Source organism: Diaporthe batatas (genome assembly GCF_019321695.1).
Source record: "Diaporthe batatas strain CRI 302-4 chromosome Unknown Contig00008, whole genome shotgun sequence".
Taxonomy (NCBI): Eukaryota; Fungi; Ascomycota; class Sordariomycetes; order Diaporthales; family Diaporthaceae; genus Diaporthe; species Diaporthe batatas.
This window is the reverse complement of record NW_025408555.1, coordinates 1,664,508-1,682,534: the sequence shown is the minus strand read 5'-3', so window position 1 is coordinate 1,682,534 and position 18,027 is coordinate 1,664,508. Positions and strand designations below refer to the sequence as shown.

General features: G+C 40.4%; 6 protein-coding genes across 6 annotated transcripts; 3 read left to right on the top strand and 3 right to left on the bottom strand.

Annotated features, from left to right (window-relative positions):
- Nucleotides 1-3,584: 3,584 nt before the first annotated feature.
- Nucleotides 3,585-4,800, top strand: KVR01_007481 (uncharacterized protein; the record flags this gene model as incomplete). The annotated part of the gene is made up of 1 exon (XM_044784883.1): nucleotides 3,585-4,800. The coding sequence occupies exon 1, from the start codon at nucleotides 3,676-3,678 to the stop codon at nucleotides 4,798-4,800; it is 1,125 nt and encodes a 374-aa protein (XP_044643734.1). The 5' UTR covers nucleotides 3,585-3,675.
- Nucleotides 4,801-5,293: 493 nt separating this feature from the next.
- KVR01_007224 (uncharacterized protein) lies at nucleotides 5,294-5,772 on the bottom strand (the record flags this gene model as incomplete). Its single annotated transcript, XM_044783735.1, has 2 exons — nucleotides 5,294-5,355; nucleotides 5,463-5,772. 2 exons carry the CDS (start codon nucleotides 5,770-5,772, stop codon nucleotides 5,294-5,296), a joined length of 372 nt encoding a protein of 123 aa, XP_044643477.1.
- Nucleotides 5,773-6,216: 444 nt separating this feature from the next.
- Nucleotides 6,217-7,955, bottom strand: KVR01_007525 (uncharacterized protein; the record flags this gene model as incomplete). Its single annotated transcript, XM_044782382.1, has 3 exons — nucleotides 6,217-6,258; nucleotides 6,583-7,067; nucleotides 7,127-7,955. The coding sequence occupies 3 exons, from the start codon at nucleotides 7,953-7,955 to the stop codon at nucleotides 6,217-6,219; spliced, it is 1,356 nt and encodes a 451-aa protein (XP_044643778.1).
- Nucleotides 7,956-10,799: 2,844 nt separating this feature from the next.
- Nucleotides 10,800-13,292, bottom strand: KVR01_007663 (uncharacterized protein). Its single transcript, XM_044783979.1, has 2 exons — nucleotides 12,983-13,292; nucleotides 10,800-12,919 (listed from the first exon to the last, which is right to left on the bottom strand). Exons 1-2 carry the CDS (start codon nucleotides 13,237-13,239, stop codon nucleotides 12,106-12,108), a joined length of 1,071 nt encoding a protein of 356 aa, XP_044643916.1. The 5' UTR covers nucleotides 13,240-13,292; the 3' UTR covers nucleotides 10,800-12,105.
- KVR01_007199 (uncharacterized protein) lies at nucleotides 10,983-11,875 on the top strand (the record flags this gene model as incomplete). Its single annotated transcript, XM_044789732.1, has 2 exons — nucleotides 10,983-11,005; nucleotides 11,122-11,875. 2 exons carry the CDS (start codon nucleotides 10,983-10,985, stop codon nucleotides 11,873-11,875), a joined length of 777 nt encoding a protein of 258 aa, XP_044643452.1.
- Nucleotides 13,293-16,625: 3,333 nt separating the features above from the next.
- On the top strand, nucleotides 16,626-17,818 carry KVR01_007561 (uncharacterized protein). Its single transcript, XM_044794084.1, has 3 exons — nucleotides 16,626-17,159; nucleotides 17,242-17,397; nucleotides 17,468-17,818. Exons 1-3 carry the CDS (start codon nucleotides 16,827-16,829, stop codon nucleotides 17,516-17,518), a joined length of 540 nt encoding a protein of 179 aa, XP_044643814.1. The 5' UTR covers nucleotides 16,626-16,826; the 3' UTR covers nucleotides 17,519-17,818.
- Nucleotides 17,819-18,027: the final 209 nt, after the last annotated feature.

Genomic DNA, 18,027 nt, shown 5'->3' with positions numbered 1-18,027 from the left:
TAATAAGTTAAAATAATAATATAATATTTAAAATATTTAAACTTTTTTAAAATAATAAAACTTTAATATAATATAAAAGTTAAAATTATTAAATATAATAGTAAAATATTTAATTAAAAATAAAATATTAAAAACTATTTTAAATTAAAATATATTAAAATTAAACCTTTATATTTAATATATAAGTATAAAATAATAAAGTAAAGGATTTAAAAATACAATTAAATAAAAGATATAAACTCTATAAATAAGTTTAAAGCTATTAACTTCTTTTAACTAAAAATTAAATAAATAACTATTTATCTTAATAATTAAATATTATTTTATAATTTAAATTAATAAATACTATATTATCAATTTTCTACTATTATTAAAAGGTAAGGAATTCTAAGATTAAATTTAAAATTTAATTAAATTTATTTAAAAGTATTTAACTATAAAATCTATATAATAATTATAAATATTTAATTTAAAAACAATATTAATACTTAAAACTATAAACTTAAATTAACTATTTTATAAAGTATTAATTATGAAATATTTATTAAATATAAATTCCTTTTATTAAAAAGATAGTTAATATATAAAATATAATCTTTAATAAGTATTAAATATTTAATAATAATTAAAAGATTTTATTAATAAACTTTTATTATAAATATTAAATAATTAGTAAAGTAAATAAAAATATACTTTTAAATAATAATAAAATATTAAAATTAAAAAGGATTTTTTAAAATTAAAAGCTTAAAAACTTAATAAAAAGGAATTTAAAAAATATAAAAATAAAAATAAATAACTTAAAGTAAATTAATAAAATAGTTTCTATATAAATATTAAATTTATACTACTTTTATATTACCTTAATTACTATTATTAATACTTTTAATATATATTATATAAATATAATCAAATAAAAGAAATTTTATTAATTATTAATTTTTAATAAATTTATTATAATAAGCTATATTTATAGTTAAAATAAAAATAATACTTATAATAAAATTAAATAATAATATTTTTAATAAAGCTTAAATTAAAAATATTTATATTAAAGAGTAAAAATATTAAAATAATATAAAAACTTAATAAATTATTTATTTAATAATCTATTTAAGTAAATTAAACTTAATTATTTATAAAGTTATATTAAAATAAAATCCTAAACTAAACTTTAAAAAGAATTCTATATAATAAAAAATAAATCCTAAATTATATATAAATATATATTTATAAATTTAATAAATATAATATTTTTAAAAAGTATAAAATATAACTTATTATTAAAGGAATTAATAAATATAAGGATAAATATAAAAACTTATACTATAATTTAATAAAATAGTTATTTTATATATTAATTATTATTATTATTAAGTTTAATTTTAAGCTAATTTAATATAATATAATAAATATATTTATTTATACTCTAATTAATTAAAACATTTTATAAAAATACCTTATAATTATAAAAAATACTATTTTAATACTTAATAAAGTATTATATAAACTATAAATCTTATTATTACTATAATAAAAAGAATTTATAAAAATACTTACTAAACTTAAATACTAATAAATATTATATAAACTCTATTATTATAAAAACAATATTTTAATCTTCTTTATATTAATAATATTATTATAATATATTAAAAACTAATAAAAATAAATTAATAAATTTATTTAATAACTTTAAAAAAGTATAAAATTAATAAAGGGAATTTAATTTAATAATTTTAAATATAAAGATTTATAAAACTATTTAAATTAATAAATCTAATTAATTTAAACTATATATATAAAAAGATTATTAAAATAGTTAATAAAAACCTTTCCTATAAAGTCCCTATAATAACTAAAAATTAAAACTATAAATTAATATTATAAAACCTATTAAAATTAATTTATATTAATAAAAATTAAATCTATACTATTTACTATAATATTTATTAAATTAAATATTATATTTACTATATTAAAGCTTATATAATTTTTATAAATTTAAGCTAAAAATATTATAATATTATAAATTAAATACTTTTATCTTAAAAATATTAAGTACCTTATTCTTTACTTTATAAATATAAATAAATTTATAATTATAAGTAACTTTTCTTTACTAATAATACTATTAATTAAAAGAATTTTTAAATATTTATAATAAAACTATTTAAAGGAATAATTAAATAGAAAGTTAATAAATAAAATATAATTATAATATTAATAATTAAGGTAAAAATTTTACTTTAATATAAATAGTAAAAGAAATATTATTTATAAATAAACTTTTATAAAACTATTAATAGATTTAAATAAAAAATTAAAATTAAATATAATAATATATAAATTATAAATTTAATAAATTTTAAAATTATTTAATTTAAAATAAAATTATAATATATAAATATTTATAATTATTAATTATAATAAAAGTTTTAAAAATATTATTAATATAAAATATACTCTATTAGCTTAGATAATAATAAATAAATTAATTAAAATATTATTAACTAAAAATAAAATAAATTTCTTTAATAATTAAATTTAAAAGATATTAATTATTAATAAAAAGACTTAAACCTATTAAAAGATCCTATAAAATATAAATAAAAAGTAATAGAAAAAGGTTAAAGTTTAACTTACTATAATATATTAGTTTAAAAGGTATATTAAATATAAAAACTAAGGTTTACTATAAAAATATAATAAATAGTTAATTTATAGTAAATTTATTATTAAATAATAGTTTATTATAAATTTATAATAGATTTATAAACTATTATAATAAATATTTAAAATATCTACTCTTTAATATAATAAAACTAACTATACTATAGGGAATTTATAAAATAGAATAAATAATATAATATTATTAAGAACTATAATTTTACTATAAAATTACTTGTAATATAGTGTTAAATCTAATAGTTATATTTATATTAATAATTCCTCCTTTAGTAATAAATAATCCTAACTTCTAATTAATTATTTAAATAAGTTATTTTTATTTTAAAATTAAAATTATTTAAAAGAATTTTTATAATCCTTTTATATATATAGATAAGCTTAATATTAGAAAAAGTTAATTTTAAGTCTATTTCTTTATATACTTTTTAATTTCCTATTTTTTCTCCTTTTTTATAAGTAATAATTTAAAGATTTTATAATATATCTTCTTTAATCTTAATTTTTTTTCTTACCTTCTATTTATAAATATATAATTAAGAAAGTTAATTAAAAGTTAGGGATTATTTATTACTAAAGGAGGAATTATTATTAAAAGAATAATTATTAATTCTAAGAGGTGTGTTATAGCTAACTATAACTATTGCTAACTACTATATAACCTCAGTCCAGTAGCTTGTTAAATTAAGCTTTAATGGTGATCAATGAATACGCCCATTATTCATTGTAGATCTAGCCTGCGGCACGGAGTAACCCTTGTGGATCCATCGCTCGTTAGTCAGAAACTCATTCAAACTACTCTGGCCATATCAACCCCGCGATTACAAACCTCACTTTTGAGCTGACGTGAGCTCTCGTCGTTACTGGGACTACTTAAAGCCGTCGAGCATCCCGGCTTTTGGGCCCCCCCTCTTTTCCTCTTCAAGGAAACAAAGAGCCCATTGTGGTTACACATCTATATCTCTGACGTTATTCACTGCGCTGAAGATGGAGGGGAAGACCACCATGCGCGCCATCCGGACTGGTACATCCCTCGGACATGCTGAATTGCTAGACGACGTGCCCATCCCATCTGCCCTCACCACCCTGGCCCAACACCCGGCACATGTCCTCCTCAAGCCCTCCTACGTCGGAATCAACCCCTGCGACTACCTCTTCACCGACCTCGAGATCATGTTTGCGCCCGGCATGACTATCGGCTGCGAGTATGCCGGTGAAGTGATCGAGGTTGGGTCTGCTGTGACCATAGGCCTCAAGAAGGGTGACAGGATCGCAGGCTTGGCGATGCCCAGCGCTGGGCCCCAGCCAAACGCGGGAACATTCGCCGAGTACGTTCTTGTGAAAGGAGATGCGGCGCTGCGGTTGGAGGAAATGGGGGACGCCATCAGTGAGGCTGAGTCCGCGGGCGTGAATGTTGCATTGGCTACGGTGTGTTATGCGTTCTATCATCTGATGGGGTTGCCACTTCCAGTTGTGGATCCTGGGCTCGAACCTCTGCTGTTGGGGAACAATATCACAAGAACGTCCGAGAGAACCATCCTGATTTATGGCGGAAGCACGACAACGGGACTGATGGCCATCCAGTGGGCCAAGCTGAGCGGAATGTTGGTCATAACCACATGCTCAGCTGCGAACTTTGAGCTAGTGAAGAAAATGGGGGCGGACCATGCGTTCGACTACCATGATGCCAAGGTTTGCGCCGAAAGAATCAGGAAGGTGACAGATGGCCATCTGCGGCTGGTGTTTGACTGCGTGGGGGCATTTGCGTCGCCTCAGATTTGCGCAGATGCGATGGCTCTCGATGGTGGGGGCTGCCTATACAACTCTTTGTCACCCACGCCGTTTACCAGGCAGGATGTGAAGTCGATTTTCACCGGAGGGGAGGCCGTGCTCGGCGAGGCTCGTCGGGTCCGAGGAGAACTCATCCCTGGGGATGAGGAGTTGTTCAAGGCATATCGAGATTTCTTGCGACTATCTCAGCACCTTTTTAGGGTCGGGAAGATACGCGCACCGCCCACAGAGATCGTACACGGCATGGAAAACATTTTAGATGTGATGGATGATTTGAGGAAGTGGAATATTAGAGGGAAGAAAATGGTTGCTCGCATATGAGTGTTCTCAGTAGTGGTTTCGTTTTTAATCCCCATACATGTAAAATGTACGTGGCGCCTTCGTACAGTGGTAAACGCTCAAGACCCAGCGTTTGAAGAAAGTGTCCTCAGTAATCGCTATATATTGATATCACTTTGGCAGGGTATGATCATCGACCATTTGTACCTCGTTCGGTTTATCCAAGAGTTTTCTGATATACCCGGTCTTCCATGACAGCGATCATTTAGCATATAGCTGCTATCTGCTGTTACAAATTATCTGGTAGGTTATACATGTCCTCAAAAGATTTCCAACGGGTCAGTATATATAGAAGGGGAGCTGAATGTGTGAAGGGTACTCAGGTGGTAGGGCAATGATCTTGGTATGGGTCTTTCAATCGGAGTCAATAACGTACAGCTTCATCCCGCTGCAGCAATTCAGCTGGAAAATATGTCCGCTCATCAGTGATCACGACATAGAGGGCATTTTGGTAACGCGGGTCGTCGAAAGGAGATTAAACCCCATCGCCGGCGGTGACATACGACAGCACTTCCTTCCTAAGCTCCTCGAAGCCCACTGATTATGACATCAGTCCTGCTACTAACTCCACGTTGCTGTATTTCGAATATATTTCCATCATGTGAAAGATGGACATCCGTTGCAGAATCAAGATTGACGCTTACCCGGAGGGTGCCGTGCAAGATCCACATCATCGAATCTGCGCTGTGCAAAGACAGTTTTCCAGTCATATGCAATGTAGCAGCTGACCGCATTTCTGTAGCCCATTCGTGCCGCGACGAAAATACGTGTCTTTGTGTCTCCGCTGCCGACCTTGTTGCGCAGCAGGGTAGTAACCTGGTCATTATCCTCATCGTAGAAGGGCGGAATGCCCGAACAGAGGAGCTCGGACTCGTTGATATTATTGGCGAGTAGAAAGGCGTCGAGTACCGGGAACGGGACTTTGAAACCACGTAGGACAGTCACGACATCCATATTATGTTGCTCGTGTGCTACCTTTGAGTGGTGGTTGATGCAAGAAGACTTTGTGTAAATAATAGTTTTAGTTCCGAAGGGAGGAAAAGGAGAAGTGCTGGGCTCTATCACAGTACGGTCAGTACCCCACGGGGAAACTGGTGCCTGGTCCGAATCTGTGCCTGTTGGCCCGCTCGGCTTACTTAATCAGCCCACCAAGAGGTTGACGCCACGTGCCCAGTCTTCTTTCACTGTCGTTGGCATTGTATTCTTTTCAGACGGTGTATTTTGAACGTTTACAACTGTATGAAGGCGCAATGTATGTCCTCAGACGTATGCGGAATAGAAGCGAAATGAGCAGCTAAGGACGGGGAGGTGGTGCGTGGACAGATTCGTTGACCTAGGTGGATATTAAACATGTCTATATTCTATTAGGTAATTGAAGTTCACATGGGCTACTGCCGATCATTGGCGAAACTTTTCAAATTTAATTAAGCAAGTGTTCTCCTATTTATTATAGGTCAGAACGTGTCGTAGCACAATCAGATTTCCAACTTACCTGCACAGAACGGAACCGTTCGTCATAGAATGTCTCCACCCGTGCCGTGATCGCAGGCGTCGTGTTCTCAAAGCCGGTAGCTATGGATGTCTTGTAGGTTCGATAGATTGTGGCCGCAAGCGTTGTCATCTCGGCCATTGCCAGGCTAGGTTGAGTTAGACTCTCGAGTGCTTGTATCAAATACCACAATTACTGTTGGGGCCTTACTGCATGCCAATACACATCCGGCCGCCACTCGAAAAAGCCCAAAACCACCGATTCAGGTCGGCGACGGATGATCCCAGCCACCTTTCGGGATCGAATACTGACGGATCCTCGAAGACCTCTGAATTGCGGTGGAGTATCCATGGAGACATCGAGACAACCGTATTGGGTGGAATTGTGTACCCATCTACCGTAGAGGTGGCGTCGGCTGAACGGGGCTCAGAACTCGGTAGCGGTGCATAAAGCCTGAGGGTCTCCTTGATGACGGCTTGGAGGTATGTACATCGGTCGCTGGCGGCAGTTCTGGGGTGACCGTAATGATTGAGTGATTCCTCGGGGATATCCAAGAGTTCGTCCCTCAACTTTTCCTGGAACTTCCAGTTCGCGGGCAATGAAAGTGCCCATATGAGGAACATGAGTGTGTCACTGGTGGTATCTATGCCCGCAAGAAAATGGTCCGCACACTCTGACGCTACCTGAGTGACACTAAGGCCGTTTGAGAGCTCTGACTGATGATATTTCCAAAGATGCTCAATGATTGAACCTTTGCCAACTGTAGGGCGTATTAGCATTGAAATCGCCTCTATCGTGTGATGTCGTCTTTACTCTCACCAGTCTTTCTCGTTTGACAATCCAATTTGAATTGGTTGACTGCTTGTAAAGCAAAAGCCCGTATGCCAGTATATGTCGTTGGCGGCTGCATGGGCAGGACGTGCTTTACTAAATGTGCCTTGACTCCTGTGCGTGAGTAAAGCCATCTAGTGATCGAAGGGACATGCACCCAGCACCATGACAGTCTGCGGCGAGAGGGGTGCATAACATCGGATATGAGGCCGCGATGCGACTTGGACCCCTGCAGAGCAGATGTTGAACCGGAATTCCCGTATATGAAATGGGTGATACTGTCCAGGGAGTAATAGTGAAGAGTCAGGAAGACGTCACTAACACCATTTGGCTCATTGTCTAGGAGCTCAATGTAACGCCGAGCCATGTCTTCAACCACCTTGGTCGTCTTGTCCTGAAGTATGGCAGACTTCGAGTAGGCATGGGAGAGGAGCTTCTTACGTGCGCCATGCTCTTCTGAGGACTGGAAAGTGAACAAATTTTGCTCTCCGTACACCTCAAACATACGATAGAAAGATGTTCTGCCGAATCGGCTTCCAGGTCCGTAGATTGTCTTCAGCGCACTCAGGCTGTTGAATGAGACCTCGTTGGGTCCTACACGGACTGCTGGGCCATACCTCGAGTGCAGCTGGGCGATTGTGCGAGTGCGGCGACCTCTCCAGTCCTCGTAAGCTAGACGCCACTTCGTAATGGCGAAGAAAGCAGGGCCAGGGACTTGTCTAAGTGGACTGAGGACGAGGTGGTCAACACAACAAATTTTGAAGAGATACAGTATAATGCTACACGCAAGGAGTCCGACGATGAAAGACGCCATCATTACAATTGCGTATCAGCTCCTGTCGAAATAGCACCGAGGCAGTACAAGCACGCTCGGCGAGCACCTAACAGCAGCGTGTTAGGTGAACAATGCGGGGAACGGTAGAACGGCTCACAACTTGAAGTTAGCATATTGCCGCCCGGCAAGATCCCGTCAGCTTCCTGGAAAAGCTTGCCAAGCCGACCCAGTCTGGGGAGAGTAGACTGTCAATTCCGCCGGTCCTGACGAGCTATACCCGCAGCGCCTATTTTACCTGAGCGATAATCCTCGTTTAAAACATTCCCTACAGAATGCTTTCAGAGTAATCCCATTCAGTCAACCATTCATGAAGTCTTAGACGCGGGCGACGAGTTCCCATCGAGAGACTGAAAGACGGGTAAAATCTAGGCGTTAGGGTACTTGTCGTGTTATCGGCAAGAAGGGGCCATGTTCAACTGGTTGTGACGATTAACTGCTTGAAGGGCTTGGTTCCCCGGCCTGGGTCTCACCGGGCAAGGAGCGGGAAGGCGCAAATATGCCACAGCGAGCGGCCAAGGATATTGATTCGGCCTAGGGTACTAGTATGGCACAAGCGTACCTGGGCCTGCAGGTGGTCAACTGGAAGCGTTTGGGGCTAGTGAGGAATCGGAAGGGGGACTGGAGGCAGTGGGGGACGCCACTTGCTACACAAATGCACCCAAGGTATCTGAACCGCTGCACTCTCTGAAAAAAGTTCTTGGCGTATACCACTGTATAAAGACGCCACATACATTTTGTATATTTGGGGATTAGCAACGAAACCAACTCTGATCAAACACAGCACAGATCTCTCGGAACACTGATTACGCAAGCAGCGTCAGATAAAGTTGTTATGGCATAATTCCATCCCATTCAACGATCATTAGCTTTTAAATGGGTTATTGTGCTTGCGACATGTGGGAAAGACGGGATCGTGAGGTTCCAAGGCACTCTGTGGCCATCATTGGGAAAGGCAGAAACCTGCTACCGCCTCTGGCTACACATGCAGGCCATCCCTGACCTGGGCTTCTGCATACATCCTTTCTTGTGGTCAAGTCACCTCACCGTAGAGTCCGTCTCTAGTATGTGATAGTATCTCTAGGACCTAGCGTCCATACACCTAGCGGTTCTATCTATATACCTAGTATTTTCTATCTATACACCTAGTACCTATTTTTATAGATAAGACTTATATAAAACTATTAATCTTATTAAAAAAAATTTAATATTTAAGGTATAAACTTTTTTAACTCTTTTTAATACTCTTTTTAATATATTTTATAATATACTTTTAATCCCTTTAATATCCCTTTTAACTTATATATTTAAGTATTAATTTAATGTTTATATATTAATTAAAAATAAAAAAGTTGAGAACTTTAAAAGGTTAAAAGGTTGAAAAAATATTAAAAGATTAGAAAGAGTATAGTTTTTATTTTAAGAACGGATATTTACACCTATAAAAACGAATAGTATACCTATTAAGGCTATAGGCTAACTGCCTATAGGACTAACCAGTAGGTCCGTGCACTTTACTTATCTTATTAGCCTAAGTAGCCTCTATACCTCTTATAACGTAAAATTATAGCTTCACTACCTCCCTTATACTATTCTTTAAGTAACTCTAGTTTTAAATTAATAATTCTTTATAAACAATTTAAGCCTTCTTTTACTATAAGTTATAAGGACCGTCTTAATACCCGCTATAAAAGTAACTATATAATTTAAATACTAACTTAATTTAAATTAATAATATATAAAATATATATATTAAATATCCTTTAAATTTTTATTTTATAATAATATAAAGTTTAACTTTATAATTATTATTATAAAATTAATATTTTATAAATAGTAGTAAATTTTAAATGTTATAAAAGGGTTATATTATAACTTTCTTTTAACTTTAAATAGAATTTCTTTTAAATATAAAAGTAATATTAAATTATAATATAAAAATGAAGTATTTAATTATACTTTTATATCCTTATAACTTTATTAAAAGCTAACTAATAGTTTAATTAATAAGAATTATTAATTAATTAAAAATATAAAGATAAATATAAATATAATTTTTAATTAATTTTAGTTTTATATATATAAGTATTTAAAAATAGAATTAAAGAAAATAATATTTTATATAATTATATATTAATAAATAACTCTTAAAAAATTTAAAAAAAGTATAAGTAAGTATACTATCTATTTTTATAAGTACGAATATCCGTTCTCTTTATCTTTATTATCTTACTTTTTAACTTTTTAATCTTTAATTAATATTTAAATACTTAATTAGTTTCTAAAAGTATATAGGTTAAAACTTAGAAGGGGTGTTAAAAATAAAGTAAAAAAATAAAAGTAAAAGATTTTAAAAAGAGTGTTAAAAGGAGCTTACATTAAAAACATTAAAAATTTAAAGAAGTAAAATACCTTAAGATATTCTTAATATTAACTTAAAAATTACTTGTAAATATAAGGGAGTTACTAAGAAAAATAGTTACTAGGTATATAGATAGAAAATAGTGGGTGTATGGACGGAAACGCTGGGTATGTGGATGCTGGCTCTATCTCTAGTATGTTTATCTGATCTCAGTGCTGTCAGGTTCTACTAGTAGGCCGCTGATGATCGACGCAAGCTGCCTCACCGCCTTTTAGGCGGTGGGTGGTTACACTGCAGCGCCTACCACGCGGACGGTAGACACGCCGACCATCCTTGCTGACCTAATAATTGGCCCGCAACGGCTAATAAAAGCAACTCCTGTCGAGCTCTTCCTTAGGACTGCGGCTCTGAGAAAGCCTCGACGGCCGAACACGAATCTCAAAGCTGGCAACCTCAAAACTCCACGCCCGCAATGTCACGCCACGGGAGCGAGAGAGACAAGCTTGTGGCTCAGCTTTCTCATCAACCGAAGGTTATGACTCAGTCGATGATCACAATAGTCGATCCGCCCGGCCCCTCGGTCTCCTTGAACACCCGAAACCGACCATCATTCATTGGCGCCTTCGACGCGTTGCCCGCCGAGCTACTCGATGAGATATTGGAGCAGCTTGATGTGCTCTCATTGACCCGTTTCTCACAGACTTGCTTCCGGGCACATGTCTTTTCGGGATCTCTCTCCTCATACCAAAATCTCTTGACTCATGCCGCCGATGCCCTGGCGGCGCTAAGCAGGACCCAAATCATCCGCCGACATTCGATATCCCGGCTACACGGCGTCTTAAGATCACAGTCCTGCGAGACATGCTCAGGATATGGAGCGTTCCTGTTCCTCCCTACCTGTAGCAGGACTTGTTGGCAGTGCCTACAGTTCAGAAAGGAGCGGCTGGTGGTTCCTGTCGGGGTGGCTCGCAAAGCTCTCAGCCTGACTGAAGCGGATCAAGAACAGTTTCCTGTCATGTGGAGCATCCCAGGTCGATACGGAATCCGGCAGCTCGAATGGGGTAGTGCGAGCCTCGTCGCCGTGGCCGACGCTTTGGAGGTAGCGATGTCAAAATACGGGTCTGCGGAACGACTTCGGGGAGCACTTGCTGAATGGCCCATCACCGGACCAGGAGCTTATAGTGCAAGGCAGTTACGAACTCTGCTATCGTCAGAGGGATACTTTGATGCGAACTTGGTACCAGACGTTGGCAGCAGCCTGGTCGGCCGTTATTTCGGGCGGGCGTCAATCCGATTTGACTCGCTCTTGAGTTCGGGCGAGATCGAGCACGGTCACTGGTGTCGGGGCTGCGAGTGGACAGACGACCATCGTAGTCGGTTGCCAGTCGATGTTCTCGCTCATATACTGCCAGACGGCGTCGAGCCTGATCGAGAGCTGAGCCGATTGGCCAGAACAGCGTATTCTACGGTTGACTTCCTGGATCATGTACAACATTGCTACGGTGCACAGAGATTGCTCACTGAGCTTGCGCGGGAAGGCTGAGTAAGATGGTTGATGTCGCTGCCTGCATGCTCAACATACAGAGATGGCCGAAACGTACAACAGACACGAAGGATTGGCAATAGATTAATTATGGATGGTGGTATATTCCAGCTCCTAAAGTATTCTAGAAACACTCTGGAAGTGCGCAACAACACCAGAGGCCATTGGTGGACCTTCAAAGTTGCATGTGCACTCTTCACATTATTTCTGGTTAAGAGCAGCGGCGCTTATTACCGGATCGCAAGAGCGCTTGCAGCTCCCATTCCCGCCGTGAGGTTGAGACCGATAGTCAAGTTTCCGAGCACAGAGCTGGTCAGCCAGTTGCCAACGAAACCATTAACCTCCTCCGGCTTCTCCCACATGACCCAGTGCCCACCATCCACCTCGCCACGGGACAGGCTGTCGAAGTATGCCTCCATGCCTGTCGACAAGACTGGTGGCAGCGCCGGATCCTGAGTTCCGCCGATATAAAGCCCAGGCTGCGCGTACTTGGCCGCGTACGCAGCCCCATCGGCCACGAACACCTTCTCATCCTCCCAGTTCAGCTCTCCGGTCCGGTACCAGTTCAGGGTGCGGTTGAAAGGGTCGGCCATGTAGGTGTCAACGTAGAAATCCAACTCCTCCGTGCTCAGGAGCGGAGTGTCCTCCGTCACCTGGTCAAGCAGCTCAAAGGTGAACCCATCACCACTAGCGTTGAACGCAGACCCACCATCGGGCAGCGTTGCGCCATAGATGGTGTTCAGGATCTGCCGGACGCGCGTGGCGTTTTGCGCATCAACGGGGCCGATGTAATCTTGGACGGCATCGGTGCGGAACTGCAGTTGGTAGTGCAGCGTGGGCAGGGCGAGGGCCTGGTCGACGTAGGTGGCGCGCGGAGCGGCGAAGGGTGTGCTGATGACGAAGAAGGCGGCGACCAGGTCCGGCTGCCACAGTGCGGCGCGATAGACGATGGCTCCACCCCAGTCGTGGCCGCCGAGGATAATGCGCGAAAGGCCGAGGTGACTGGCGAGGGCGGCGATGTCGTCTGAGGTGCGCTTGAAAGTGCTATTAAGGTTAGATGGTTAGTAGTGCAGGCACTCTGTGAATGTGTGTCGAGAATTTACTCACTACAAGCTCAGGTCTTCAGGCGCATCAGTCCCGCCATAGCCCATCATATCCGGGGCGATGACCCTCAGACCCTTGGAGGTGAGGAAGGGGATCTGGTTTCGCCATCCCAGTGACAGGTCCGGCCACCCGTGGATGAGGAAAATGGTACCGACCACCTTGCCTGACGCCGGCTCTGCTTGGATGTAATTATACTTGACCCCGTTCAGAGTGGCGGTCTGATACTCGAACTTCGGGTCGTCGACGGTGGCTACCTCCATCTTGGCGGATCAAAACGAAAGTGAGTGCAGCTGATGCTGGTACCGGATCGAAAGAGCCAAAGACTGCTCGAAGGGTCGAGGAAACAATCCCATTATGTACTCCCTGGAATGGAGCTCTGGCCGTTGGTTAGGGGTTGCGTAGTAGCCGTTGTGGAGCACTTACAAAGCTGTCGTGCCATTTTTGGACGGGAAACTCCTTGTCAAGCCTCATTAGGATGCATGGATGTGGATTGAGGCTTATAATGTCAGGACAGGTCCACCCAGTAAAGATAAAGCAGATGCAACCTTAAAGTTTCGCGCCGCCTCGCGCTACGTAAATGGGAGCCAGAGCCGCCCACGATTTCTGACTCGCTGAAAAGGCGATACTTGGTTGCGGTATACTGATACTATAGAGGTCATGATCACTTACGGCCTCCAGTAGCCTTGGGACCGAACGCCGGATACTACGGCATCACGGCTATGAGAGTGGATATCTCGGACTTGGAAAAGCGGGGCGAGGACGGTCTGTGGTCTGTCGCTGATCAAATGTGATTTACGATACTTGGAGCGAAATCTGAGAAAACTGTTCATGACTCCGGCTGTTCCTTTACATTCTTGACCTTTTGATGGACCGACCACTCAACTATTTTATGTCAGATGTGGGGATTATCGTGCCCTCTCTCGGAGCCGGGCTCTGCTCAGGTACAGAACTCAATCTTGCAGACGTTGCCAAGATTCATGCAGGCCTCGGCATCTCTAATCTCGCCGAGCAGTGGCGTTAGTGGCGTTCGGGTGGACCAGTTTGTGCAAGTTCGGGTTAGCTGCCTCGGTATCAGCGAAACTCCTGAACGCTACCTGGGAGGTTGGCCCAAATTTAGCTACACCACGGTATGCTTAACCTGGTAGTTTATCGCATCCAACGCTCTAGGTCGACCTTAATCGGATAGGAGAATGCGTATTCACATCCAGATCAAATGTTATTCACATTGAATAGCCGAAGAAAACCGCCCAGCACAAAACCAATTGCGTCACGGGACTTCATTTTAGACAGACTCCTTAGCTCGGGATGAACAAGATGCATCTTAGCGCAAGCCTGTGCGCTCGATGCACTATGTACTATGTCAACTGGTCTACAACTGGTTTCGTTTCTATCCCCGTACATGTACACCGAATTCTTTAACACATAGATACCTAAAATAAAAACAAGCAAAAGGGACTAATAGCTTAAAAGAGTCCACTATGTTTGATACTTAATTCTGTTATTGTAAAGATATACTTAAAAAGGTAGTTATTTCTTATAATTTTTATAATACCTGCAAACATTAGAATTCAGTTAGAGGAAGCCTTACTTCATATTTCTAGGGTAGCTATCACTTTTTAAGAACCTAAATTTATAATAGTCACTTACTTCTCCTTAGCATTCATCAACAACTGCGCCCCCTTTAGCGATATATAACTTAAGTCAGCATTAAATAAACAGACAGCGCCTAGCACATATATCAAGATCACCTTGAATGCCCTTAGTCAGTGTTTCAGCGTGCCCAAATCATTGTTGACAGATTCATTGTCGCTAAGATTTGGAACCAGAGTTAACAGTGTCTCCCAAAACCCCCTGTATCTGTCTCCATAGGACAGAATCAGGGTTACCTTGGCATGTGTTGCGCGGCACTGGATTGTAGTATATAATAATTGGAAGCCCAGATATCATAACTTATTCTTCAAGCAAGTACAACTTTTTTCTGTTTTTTAAAAAGAAGCTTGCGTTTATTCGAACTATCGATCATATATATTTAAAGCTATGAACGACATGATAACACTGGAGGGTTGTAAAAGCCGAATGTATATTTTAGAGAAGGCAGTGAGTCGCAAGCCTCACAGCTTGCAAATGCTTTTGCAGCTTATTACCCATTAACCTGCCGCGTGTAAAGAAATTTGGTTCTCATGACCTGAGCCATCTCATGTTCTGGTTGCAGATCATCTGTTGACTCGCTGTCGGAAATTCCATGCAATCACAGGAGCTCATTGTAAGTTGAGGCTATGCATGAAAATTGCCATTGGAAATCACATTGGAAGTTGAGCTCACCGTGGTGGATCTTCGGAAACATGTATAAGAATGAGAAGTACATTCATTCAATCCCTTTCAGTCAAAGTGTTTCAGTATTCTACCTTATAAAATGAAAGTTAGCGTTGTGTGCGTCGCAAGGCTGAGGCCGCAAGCACCTATCGTATTATGACTATCGTTATCGACACCCTGTTCTATTCAAGCGCTGGGTCTTGAGTGCCTACCAACATATGAAGGCGCCATATATGTCCTCACACGTATATGGAATAGAAGCGAAACCACACATAGCCTGTAAAGGGCTTGACCAGCCGCCGCTTTCTAACTCAATGCTTGGGGAACCAATAGCTTGACCAAGCCTCGAACATGGCCATACACCAGGTTCGTAGGTGGCCGTCGGGCCGCGCCAAGTGAGGCTCTTGGTTTCCCTTTCCGTCAGCAGGTGCCACTCCAGTTGAATCCCGGAGAATCGGTCTATTACAGGGTAGCTCGGCTGCCGTGTAACTCGAACTGCACCTCGTCACCACTTCAAATCCCGCGGCAGGTGCTTACAAGGCTTACCTCTCCTATCTGCTTACATCTCCTGCCTTTGCGCCTCTAAGCACCACCTTTCGCCCCTGAGACATTGCTCACTGCTGAGACAAGGCTTACTCCTGGGACAATTTTCCCCTGCTGTCTCCTTTGAGCCGGAAGTGAAGCGTACAATCAGGTACCTTCCACCTTTGGTCGACACTCCACCGCAATTGCCCAAGTTTGCCGTGCCAGTGGGCTGGGTACTGTACTGTTGTTACTTAGGTATGTTTCCGCACAATACAAATCATGGCCAATCTTGATTAAGGGTGCACACATCATCCGTGTCGTCAAACAGGGTAACGCGGACTTGAGTGATGATAGCTGCGGTATTATCGAACATCAACATAACCTCTTTGCTTGGCCGATGTTGGGTCCAAGTTGAGGTCGATCCAGCTGCTTAACGTCCCGAGGAGTATCTTGCAGGGCTAACTCGCGCGTCCGCTTTCGGTTGCGTTGAGGAGGTTGCCGGCCATTCGAAGCGGTTACAATCGTCCCATTAGATCCCCTAGAAAGAAATATTCATGCAGTGATGTATCCAACCAGTCACCCAATCAACAATCGAGCAGCGTTGCATTCGGCTTGAATTGCACTGCAGGCTGCATCAGAGTCCTGTCGGTAAAGCTTGGCTACGCGCGCCACATTACCGAATAGTACTAGTGCAGCCATCTGACATGTCAACCGGCCGGACTGTACAACACCTCACGTCAACTGGTATGAGTCCAGACGGACTCGCAGGCAGCGTCTATAAATTCCAAAACATACTCCGACCCTTCCACTCCCTGCTCCCTCTTATTTCTCATGCTTCCTCCAGAGTTATTCTGCCCGAGTTCTTGCTATCCCAGTCAACCGATGTCATTCAAATTGACACAGTCTTTTCCAGGTGCAACGAGTTGTTTAGGGCTTATTTCATTCACAAATACCCGGATCGTGCCCAGCTGCTAATCAGCCCGCACCGCCGTTCTAGCGACCCACGCAAATGGTCATGATAACTCCCTCGCCTTTTGCCCTTTCCATGACTCTGCCATCTGCCGAGAATGGGCTGTCTCCAGCAACGGGCCAATACCTGTCAATGAGCGAGGCTTTGGCTCCACCATCCTGGTACATTGGACACAACCCAGGAGTCGTCAGCCATGGTCCAATGACACCAACGCGATGCTACACTGATCCAAGGTTCAACTCTGTCGATTCTTCCGCTCCTTATGCCTCTAGCCCTCCGTTGCCTTCAATTTATTATGAACTTGATCTCAGAAAGTTTGACGACATCATCTGCATTGTGTTTGGTCATTTGGAGGCTTCTCGGTCATCCCAGGTATGCGTTCATAGCATGAATCTTTTCGCGTACCATGAAGCTGAGTTTCTATGGAATCTGCTAACATTTCATGTCCGTCCAGCAGCTTCATGGGTCGAAACACAAGACAACTCTCGTCCAGGCACTCGCTCCAAGCCTCTGTTCAACCACCTTCACGCTGGGATCAAGGGGCCTAAACTACCACGTTAATCCCGACAATTCTGTGTATCGTTGGCACCCCAATGAAATCCCGATTCCTGTGGGCATCAACCTCTCAAGTTTTGAGTCAAACGAGCAGAGGCTCATGATAAAAACATGTCTGATTACAGTCTTGGACAAGTTCAATGCCAGCAATGTTGGCCCGAAATTTCGCTATGTAGCCAATCCATCTCACAGCGCCTTCTTCGTCAGGTTCGGCGGTGACTATCCGCTCTACGCCAATTCCTTCTTCCCTGGTTCACACCCCAAGGACTGGTACATAGACGTCTTCAAGCCAGCCCTCACGCTCAGTGAAGACCAAGAACAATTTATCACATCGATTGTTCGCGAGGATATCTCCACTGCTAGGGAAGAAGCTCTGGAGCGCAATCTCATCAACATTCTGACCCATGAGATGCTGCATGTGGTGGGCGTCAGACACTGTGAGGCGCAGCGGTCCGAAACCGAAAATTGTGTGCGATTCCCTCCCAACCTATCCGATGCTGAGAACAGCGAAGAACTTCTGATGCGACCAGCTCTGGACTGGAGGAGTCTTTGCGAACTTCGGTGGCTGAGCAGGACTATTCAGGAGATTCAGCAGATCTATGCTATGAATGTTGGGGAACGTATTGGGGTTCACCGAATTCGAGACGTCTCATGGCAAGTTGGTGCGAAGCAAAGAAAGGAGATT

Excerpts from the sequence above, each read along its gene's own strand:
- KVR01_007663 (XM_044783979.1), bottom strand. The coding sequence starts at position 13,239 with ATGGAGGTAGCCACCGTCGACGACCCGAAGTTCGAGTATCAGACCGCC. Across the intron at positions 12,920-12,982 it reads CCTGAAGACCTGAGCTTGTA|CACTTTCAAGCGCACCTCAG; the intron begins GTGAGTAAATTC and ends TAACCTTAATAG.
- KVR01_007561 (XM_044794084.1), top strand. The coding sequence starts at position 16,827 with ATGGTCATGATAACTCCCTCGCCTTTTGCCCTTTCCATGACTCTGCCA. Across the intron at positions 17,160-17,241 it reads AGGCTTCTCGGTCATCCCAG|CAGCTTCATGGGTCGAAACA; the intron begins GTATGCGTTCAT and ends ATGTCCGTCCAG. Across the intron at positions 17,398-17,467 it reads CCAATGAAATCCCGATTCCT|TCTTGGACAAGTTCAATGCC; the intron begins GTGGGCATCAAC and ends GTCTGATTACAG.